The following is a 9547-nucleotide window of genomic DNA, read 5'->3' as shown; positions in this document are numbered from 1 at the left end:
TAACTGTTGTTCCATCATTTAGAATTGAATAGTATGATCCTGCTCTTCTAGAACCAGGGTATGGGATATTCCTCAGTAAACTTTAAATTAACATTTTATTCTAACATACATTTCTTGAAACTTCTGGAATCACAAAATTAATTTAATATATCAATACTCCCAGTTTCTGTTAATAATAAGATTATTAATAAGCAGCTTTGTCATAATTCCAGTAGAAACACCAATAATATCTTACCAACAATATAGCTTTCTGCTTTCATATAGGGGGGCCTTCAAATATTCAGACAACAGACCAAAATATATATATATATATATATATATATATATATATATATATATATATATATATATATATATATATATATTAATAATAATAATAATAAGTTGAGAACCACTGCTCCAGCAGGACCAACAATAAAACTTGGTCTACAAACCTATACTTTTTTTGGTAAAACTTTACAATACGGTTCCAGTTGTTTACATTAACATGAACGAACAATGAAAAATAAATCTGTAAAGCATTTAATTAAATGTATCTGTTCATTATTTAATGGATCTGAGCTAACATGAACCAACAATGAACTGTTATTTTTTTAATTAACTAACATTAGTAAAGATAAATAGCCAACAAAGTGCTAATTAATGTTAATGCATTGACTAACAATAACTAATCGGACCTTATTGTGAAGTATTACCCTTTTTTTTACTGTATATTCATACAATTTTATAACTATTACTAACTTTCTAAGGCAGTCCCTGGGTTGGCTGAGAGTCTGGTGAATCATCCAGGAGTCTGAAAACATCTGTTTTATAAGCCAAAATCTTTATAATGTAAAGCCAACTTAGCACATTTGACAAACACCACTATTACTGATTAACTATGAAACAAAACCACTTTAATGGTCATAAATAATAACTCCAAATGTTCATATACATAAAAAATAAACATACATAAAAACATGTTCAATACAATTAATACATTTAACAAGTTGAATATGAAAAGTTACTTTTCGATCTACAGTTTCATAACTTTTCATAATTTTTGTAAAGTATTAAATCAAGAATTATACAAAGATAAAGAATGTTAATACAAGTAATAATACTGGAAGTTAGTGTACTGTACAAATCAGTGCATTATTTTCTGAAATATTTTTTTCCTTGTTTGAATATACCATCTAAATTTCAATCTCAGCAGATTTAAATAACATTTATATGCAAATTGGAGTATATAAAAATACAGACTGAAGGCACACTGAAGTGGACTTAAAATCCATAAAAAACTAAATAAACACTGCCTTTGGCAAAAAATACAAACTCTTCTAAAGACAATCTGTGAAATCCATTACTGTACACTGTAGAGCTTTATGTCAGGGAATAGTGGCCATTGTAATGTGCTTTGTGATTGGACACTGTCTGATCCAGATCGGATCCTTCCTTCTGCAGCCGATCTACGGCTCCCTCTTGTTGGACATCAGCAGATGAAGCAAGATGATACACCTCGCCATTAGTGGTATACGACTGATCGCCAGTGTAGGTCGGTACGACGTTGAACATGATGAAACCAAGTGTGATCACCACAAAAGACACGATGTACAGGCCTGTGAACTATGAAGAAAGAAGAAGAAAAAAAAAAAATCTGTGTGATCAAGCAAACTCTAGAAGCTAAAACTACTTCATTAAAAGATTTAAAACATAAAATAGTATCCACAGAAATATCAAGAATCGGTGCAAACACTCAAAATGTCAACACCCATGGCCAATTATCATTTCAGCAGGAGGACTGAGACGAAGATATTGGAAATGTTTTAATCTTTTTTCTTTTGTTTTTATGGCACTTTTATTGATTTTCAGAAAATGTGTTCTTTCTACTCACCTTGTAGTGAAAAAGGAAAATGCCACAGAAGAGGCTGAAGAGGTCAGCAGTCAGCAGCGAGAGGTTTACAGCAGTGGCGCTGGTCATCTTCACTACGACAGGCATGAAACTGTACAGCCCATACATGCACAGAGTATACGCAACAAAGAGCAGGCCTACAGAATACAAATATTTAGTTAACTAACTAGATAATATTATCTTCAAGCCAATGTCAAAAAAAATTAAAAATAAACAAAGTAAAATTTTACACTTAGTTACGCACATATTCTCCAGTTCCAGCTGATGACAGGTATAGCTTTGGATTCAAGTATAGCCCTTTAAAATAAAAAGCACAGTTCACCTAAAAAGAACTAGGGCTAATGATTTACAATAATATTTCAAAGTTTGGGGTTAGTAAGATTTATGTTTTTGAGAAAAATCACACTTTAAATGACTGTTTTCTATTAGAATAGATAGCAAAGCTGAATTGTCAGCATCATTACTCCAGTCTTCAGTGTCACATGATCCTTAAAATAAAAAAAGGATGGACCTCAAGAAACTTTTCTTATCATTATCAATGTTTCTTTTCAATTATCATCAACAGTTGCTGCTGCTTAAAATTCTTGTGGAAACACTAATATACTCTAAAACATAACACATTTGCAAAACGCCAGCCTATGGTCTTCATTGGCTGCATGCAAACAACATCTACTTTGACTGGAAGAGTTTGGTTTGTGTTGTATACATGCAGAGAAAACACCGTTTTCAGTGCTGCATATCCAATGATGAGGACTTGCGCTGGAATTGATACCGGAAACCAACACCATCGTTCATATCACGGTGCGCAGAGGAAAGCCTCCGAAGCTGAAATTCAAATATGGTAATAGGCATTTTGTTTCTGGCACATGCTGTAAGCAGTAGACCAATCACAACAGACTGGGCCATCTGACCAATCAGAGCAGAGTAGGCTCTCAGAAAGGAGTCTTCGGACAAACCGTTTTCAGACTCTTTGAGAAATGAGGTGATGTGCAATGTACATTATGATTTATTTATTTTTTTACCTTGGTTGCATGTAAATTTTTGACCTTGGATGCAAAACTAAATTAGGAAACTTAAAAAAAATAATGTATGGTCACTTTAATAACAACAGCACTTATTTGAGATAGAAATCTTTTATAAAATTATAAAATGTCCTTCTGTCAATCGTACTGACCCCAAACTTTTGCACGGTAGTGTACATATTGCTTTTCTTTTTCAAAAGCGAGGACTTCTCATGATGCGGCCATTCACTTTGAAAATGAGGTGGTGGACATAAAACTTACATCTGCACGCCGCTGATGAGGGTCCCAAAGAACCCCATCATGCCCAGGAACTCCACCCTGCTCAGGTTTTTCACAGTGTATTCCTGACAGACGTTAGACACTGCATACAGAGCAGCACTGATCAACACTAGTCCATCCCCCAACAACACATGACTACCTGCAGTGACAGAAACAGAATAAGCACAAGAAAGAGAGACACAGATCAACTATTTTGGTGCAAGATTTCAAGCTACAGTCTATGATCAATTCTTCATGCATCTTCTTCACTTAGTTGTCCTCATTTCATATAATCGTATCTTTTGTAACAGTAGTACTAGTAATAAAGCATAGTCAAGATGATTACACCCCCTCCCAGTATAAAGTACAGTACTTACTTGAGCCTTGGTCTCTCCCCGCCAGCAGATCTGCTCCCACCATCGCCCCGACCCCAATCAAGCACACGGCCACAGCTACAAAATGCAAAGGTCTGTAGCGAGTCTTCAAGAAGATCCACGAGAGCACCATCAGAACCGGGATAACAAAACAGTCCAGCAGCTGCAACACATAACAGATATTATATTATATTTGACACAAACACTCCAAACAAGAAAGTGTGTGTGTACGAAGAATGTATCCTTACCTGTATACTTGTAAGCGTAGTGAACTGGTATGCCTTTACAACAGCGTAGTTGGCTTGCACATCCGTCAGAGCCATCAGAAAATACTTCCACCACTTTGTTTTTAGAATTTGAACAATATTACTTTCACCTAAATTATGGGGGGGGGGGGGGGGGGGGGGGAGAGAGATTAATCCAAGCTGTGAACTGAAGAATATTTATAGCATATCTTCTGTACTAACTTGCATTACTGGAGGAAAACTACATGAGGTTTTTATGAGTAGTACATTTTAACTTTGGATGTTGAGAAGACTCAATAAATAATTTAAAGACTTTTATGCTGCCTTCACGTGCTATCAGAAACGTCCTACTTCTGAAGTTATGATTATGAACTTGTCACATTCAGGAGCTTTGTTGAAAAGAACAGGAGTCATGGAGGACACCTGGGCCCGTATTCATAAAGAATCTTAATGCAAAGAGTAGCTCCTAGTGACAAAATTCTAAGAAAATTCTTAGAAATGTGGGCGTTTACTCTTAAAATTAAAGAAAAAATCCTAGTAAAGAAAAAAGTAATTCAGAAAGAATCTTAACCCTTAAAAGAGGTCTTAAGGCAAAAAAATTTAGGAGCACGGATGAGGACTTTTACGAGGCTTAAGAGTTTCTTTAGCAGAGGAGAAAATGGCAGAAAGACGAAGAGGGAGAAGAAATGTGTTGCAATGGATGACAGTGAGTTAATAAGACACTATAGATTAGATCGTGCAGGGATCATGTTTGTGACTGATCTTTTTAGAGACACGCTAACATCTCCGATACAGCACAGAAATGCCATAGCGCCAGAAATGAAAGTAATCACTACATTACGATATTTGGCAACTGGGAAAATTCCATGTTTGATACATTAAAACCAACATTCAAACCACCACTTAAAAAAACATGCCAACAATCAGTGTAATTGGAAAGAGTGGAACAATTTTTATCATTCTAAGCCAAGCAAATACCTTATAGGAAATTAACAGCATGGTAAATAAAAATAAGGATTTATATATATAATGTGTGTGTGTGTGTGTGTGTGAGAACGGTCAAATAGGAAAAATTATGCATGTAATTTCAAAGTGAAGGCTTAGAATAGGCCCTATACTTAAAATCACTTTTTTCCCCTTCTTGGACAACCAACCAATCACAGTCTTCAAAAGACTGTGTCATACAGAGCAACGGGGTCAACCCCGCCTCCTCACTAAGATGAAAGTTTTTGTCTTTTCCTTACTCAGAGTTGCTCTCAGATCAGTCCCGAATTGCTCTTAAGCTAAGACTCCTACGTAAAAGTTTTTAAGCTAAATTAAGAGTTTTCTGAGAGGATTCTTAGAATCTTTATGAATACGGGCCCTGGTTTTTATTCTTTCACATTTATTGGATTTTGTTTTTTTAGTTGCCAGCCAGGCATTTTTGATCATTTTCACAATTTTCATGGCCCCCAAAATATTTTGATGTATCAATATCTGAACATGCAATAAAGTCTCAAAGTTTCATAAAAAAGCAACATTGACAAAAACATGATTTTCTCAGCTTTTTGCTCAAACACTACATCGGATTCAGTACGATGATCAAAACATAGATGGAGTCGATTGAGTCCATCAACACACGTAATGCTTGCACAGTCCTATAGCTCGTCCTGGGTCGACATTTCATTCAGTAACATTAGGCAGTTTTGCTTTATATGAAGTTTAATGTTGATAATCGTGTTATTTTACATATGCTATCGTTTGTTTATGCTTCTTCTTCGCCTGTGATCTGGAAATTCTGTTCTCTTTCAGAAGATGTGTCATAGCACACCCCAGTGAAAACACAGAAAGCTGGAAATTCCCGTCAATGGAAAGAGTTACAGCCAAAGTGATAATTAGCGTCCCATTGAGGGTGTTCATGTCCAATTTTTAACTAGGAAACTTGTATTTACGATATATTCGATAGCACGTGAAGGCAGCATTAATCCACAAGATCGGCCATACAGGCATGAATCCTTAAATACGTTTATTTAAAATCTGGAGCAATGCTATGGTAAATATGGTCATGGTAACATTATTCTGCCCTTCTAAACATCTGACAAAAGCAGTGAGTGAGTGATTCCATGCAGGGAAGGTGTGCTGCAGCGTACCTCTCCTGAAGGCTAAGACTAAAGTATAGGTGAGCAACAGCAAGACGTAATTGAGAAAGCTTTGCAGCATTGGCGTCTCTACCCCAGCATCTGCCAGATACTGACATGTAACAGCCGTCCCACATATCAGCATGGACAGGGCCTGACCCATTACAATAGTTTTGAAGAGCTGCCTGTAAACACAATTCTCAAGTTACTATGAAAGAATTACCATGAATATGCAGACGACCGCCACTTAAAAACATTTTCAAAACATAAAAGAGAAATCACACCATGTAAACACATCTTTGAGCGTGAGATTCCGTGGACCACAAAGGAATTTCCTCCAGCGACTGAGAGTTCCCAAGCTTCCATACGTAAACGAGTCCTCCCCCGCTTCACGATCCATATTTTTCACATAGACACCTAGAAAATTCAGAGAAAGTGTATGAAGAACTTTAATGTTAGTCACAGGCTTTGATGTTGGGTAACATCTAGTTATTAGTTGAGAAAATAATCTTAAATCTCTTCAGGAATTTATATCCAATAATGCTGACCTCAAGTAGGCCTCTTTAATAAAAAGAAGCTTTCCTTACAGGTCATAAAACAAAAATTAAAAGGAAATTTGCCTTTTTAATACTCGCCAACATGAAGTAATTAAATAAAAGTGTACAATATACTATAAAACCCACACTAGATCAAGACATAAAAGGGTCATTCTTAGCATTCGGTGCCATTTGAGTCCTCATGACATAATGTGGTATATTTTGAGTAAAAATGGGCTAATACTGGTTTCTAAATGATCATCTTAAATAGTTAATCCCCCTTTACCATAGAACACAATAATATGTACCCAGGATTAATTAATTAAAAAATAATTACTCTGATTTTAGTGCAAGTAGGCTAAACTGCCATGTCCCCAAGTAAGCTTGCATAACTTCAGCCACAAATGTAAGTAATAAAAATCAAATAAACTCATTTTTTATATATATTGTTGTATATTCTTATTTATAATATTCCTCACCAAAATATATATTTTTGTTAATAATACATTTTTAATGCTTAAAGTCTTTAAAATATGTTGAATTGAATGTCCCCCCTGTTACTCTGATGGAAAATTCCTCTGAACACGCCTCTTGACTGTTCCTCTAATCACATGACTCTCAGGAATTTGAATACTTTTTGGCAGCAAGTTCTCTTCAAGAAGCAGAGTAAGCATCACTCCTTAATTCACCCTTTTTTCAATGTTTTAGAATGATTCACTGATGTGGCAAAGCATAACATGTCCACCCTGTTATGCCTATTTATAGTGGAAACTGATAATTGTTTGTAATTTTGAAAATATGGTTAATAAACAGGTTAAAAATCTTCCTCAGTGATCACTGCACACTAGCTTGTTTTTCATCACATGAGTAGCAATGGCTAACTTTAGCATAAAATGTCCCTCCTGTTAATGTTTTGCACAGTAACAGGGTGGACATATTGTAACAGAGTGGGTGTAAATGCTAAATAAATAAGTGTTTACAGCTTGAATTGGTACTTACAATTAGTGTATTATACATTTATTTGTTATATACCTTCAAGAAAGAGTAGCTTAAATGGTAAGTATGTAATTGTCAGGAAATGGCACCGTTGTCTGCTGCAGAAAAGCAGCGAAGCTACAGAGTACGTCGCGATGCAGACCCTGAAAAAAGGCAGATATACCTATCTGAACCTATACAATATAAATATGTTTAAGTGTGAATTTTAAGTTATCTGAAAAAAAAAAATTAAGTTTGAATGTTGATGTGGACATGTGTCTTTCTTCTTCAGGGGGTGCCAGGGTAAATGAGTTGATGACATTTATTGTTGTTCAGTGGTGTGATGTCCACCCGGTTACCTCTCTGTCCACCCTGTTACTCTGTCCACCCTGTTACCTCTGTGTTTTTTTAAGTTAATAAAATAAGTTCAACAAATGTTATGCATATCTTTGTGGTTAATTTTAGGGAATGAAATGGCAAAATGAAATGATTTAAAAATGGGACAAAATTCCATTGAAATGTCTTTTTATTCTAAAAGAAATACGTTGAAATTACCACTGTGCCTCAAAATACAACAACTTTTTTCATGATAATTCTGGTTGATGAACACTTTGTTAAAATACACTTGCAGGGTAAAGTGAGGGACATTTTAGCTCTTAGAAAATGTAAATATTTCAATAACTGTGAATTCAAAACATTTATTAATTGATATGAGAATGTCCGGTAACAGGGTGGACATTTGGCCTTTGCATGTGTGAAGAATTTGGTCAAAATTATTAAAGAGTAATTTCCTGAGCTGGACCAATATATTTTTCTTGTAGTGTAAAAAGCCATTCTTCAGATAAAGTGATTAAATCATGGAAATTTTTACTTTTTTGATAGAAATTTACCAAGCTGAAATGGCACCGAATAGTAGGAATGACCCAACAGCCTTAACAAAATATATATAATTGAAAATACTAAAGATTAACATGTAGCAATTACAATTCACTTTTAATTAATTTTACATAAAGACCCAATCAAAACATCAACATAAGCCGAAAAAGATTATAATAAAATGGGCTAAAGTTTGACTGAATAGCTCTGTTGTTTACATAGGCAGACTAGCGCTTCGGCCACAAATGCGGAACATCTGAAGCTGTGATGGTTGTAATGCGGCACTACTCAGAGCACGTGGCGACCTATCAGGCTTTTTAGACAAATTTTGAATAGACCAAACTATTTCTTGACCACCGAAATCAAAATAGGGTGAATTCATTCATAGAAAAAAACGCATTCGTTTGCGTTTTAGTCTTTCTAGAAGTTTTGTAGCTTGTTAGCGCAAAGCAAACAGAGTTATACCTTATACCTTCTTCAGAGTTAGCCATGCTATTAGCTACGCTAAAAAACACAACGGCACGTGTTTACAAGTAAAAGAATAAAACCAAGGGTCTGTTAAGTACCTGAATACAACTGATCCGTCATGTCCGAAGTTGACGAATAATCAGATAAAACCCAACCACAGAATCATCATCTTTCAATGAAGGCAAGAAATCATAAATGCGCTCGGTCAACTTAAGGCCCCGCCTATTTTCCCAAACAGCCAATTGGAGCTTATTGTACTTCCTTATTCTTAAATTGTGACCAATGGCAGCACACACGGAAGTTGTGTGCAATGAATATGTAATGGATATCAAATCGATCAGAAATGTACTTAAGTTATTTTAAAGATGAATAGTTAAACGCCATGTTTAACTGAGCCGTTACATTTATTTCTATCAACGATTAATGAGAATTGTGATTTCAAATCGAGTCTATATCTGCAACTACAGCTGCAGCTGGTCGGCCTTCAGATTGTTATGGGAAAGAATTCATCTTGTCCTTCAATCAGGCATGCCGACCGACTCCAGTCCAGATTATCACCAAGGACAGGACAGTTTGTTTGACCCTGCTAGATTAAATGTCAATATTCCTTGTTTATCAAATGTTTTTCTCACTGGCACTGCTTAATGGCATGATGATAAAAATAATCGTGTAATCCTATAACAAAATAAATTCTAGCCGTCTATGCTGCAAATTAGTATGTACAGAATAGACAAAAGATGTAAGCATAAACTGCTCTTATATATATAACAGCACAGCAGTATCAG

General features: G+C 35.4%; 1 protein-coding gene across 1 annotated transcript; it reads right to left on the bottom strand.

Moving 5' to 3' along the window:
• Window positions 1-705: 705 nt before the first annotated feature.
• Window positions 706-8986, bottom strand: slc35f2 (solute carrier family 35 member F2). Its single transcript, XM_084386994.1, has 9 exons — window positions 8861-8986; window positions 6192-6324; window positions 5920-6092; window positions 3794-3921; window positions 3549-3708; window positions 3175-3331; window positions 2136-2188; window positions 1874-2028; window positions 706-1605 (listed from the first exon to the last, which is right to left on the bottom strand). The coding sequence occupies exons 1-9, from the start codon at window positions 8880-8882 to the stop codon at window positions 1363-1365; spliced, it is 1224 nt and encodes a 407-aa protein (XP_084243120.1). The 5' UTR covers window positions 8883-8986; the 3' UTR covers window positions 706-1362.
• Window positions 8987-9547: the final 561 nt, after the last annotated feature.

This window comes from Rutilus rutilus, assembly GCF_951802725.1.
Source record: "Rutilus rutilus genome assembly, chromosome: 18".
Classification (NCBI taxonomy): domain Eukaryota; kingdom Metazoa; phylum Chordata; class Actinopteri; order Cypriniformes; family Leuciscidae; genus Rutilus; species Rutilus rutilus.
This window is presented reverse-complemented; position numbering and strand designations above follow the sequence as displayed.

Coding starts and splice junctions, on each gene's coding strand:
- slc35f2 (XM_084386994.1), bottom strand. CDS start 8,882: ATGACGGATCAGTTGTATTCAG. Junction 6,093..6,191: donor CTCAAAGATGTGTTTACATG/GTGTGATTTCTC, acceptor TTGTGTTTACAG/GCAGCTCTTCAAAACTATTG. Junction 3,922..5,919: donor AGTCTTAGCCTTCAGGAGAG/GTACGCTGCAGC, acceptor CCCATAATTTAG/GTGAAAGTAATATTGTTCAA.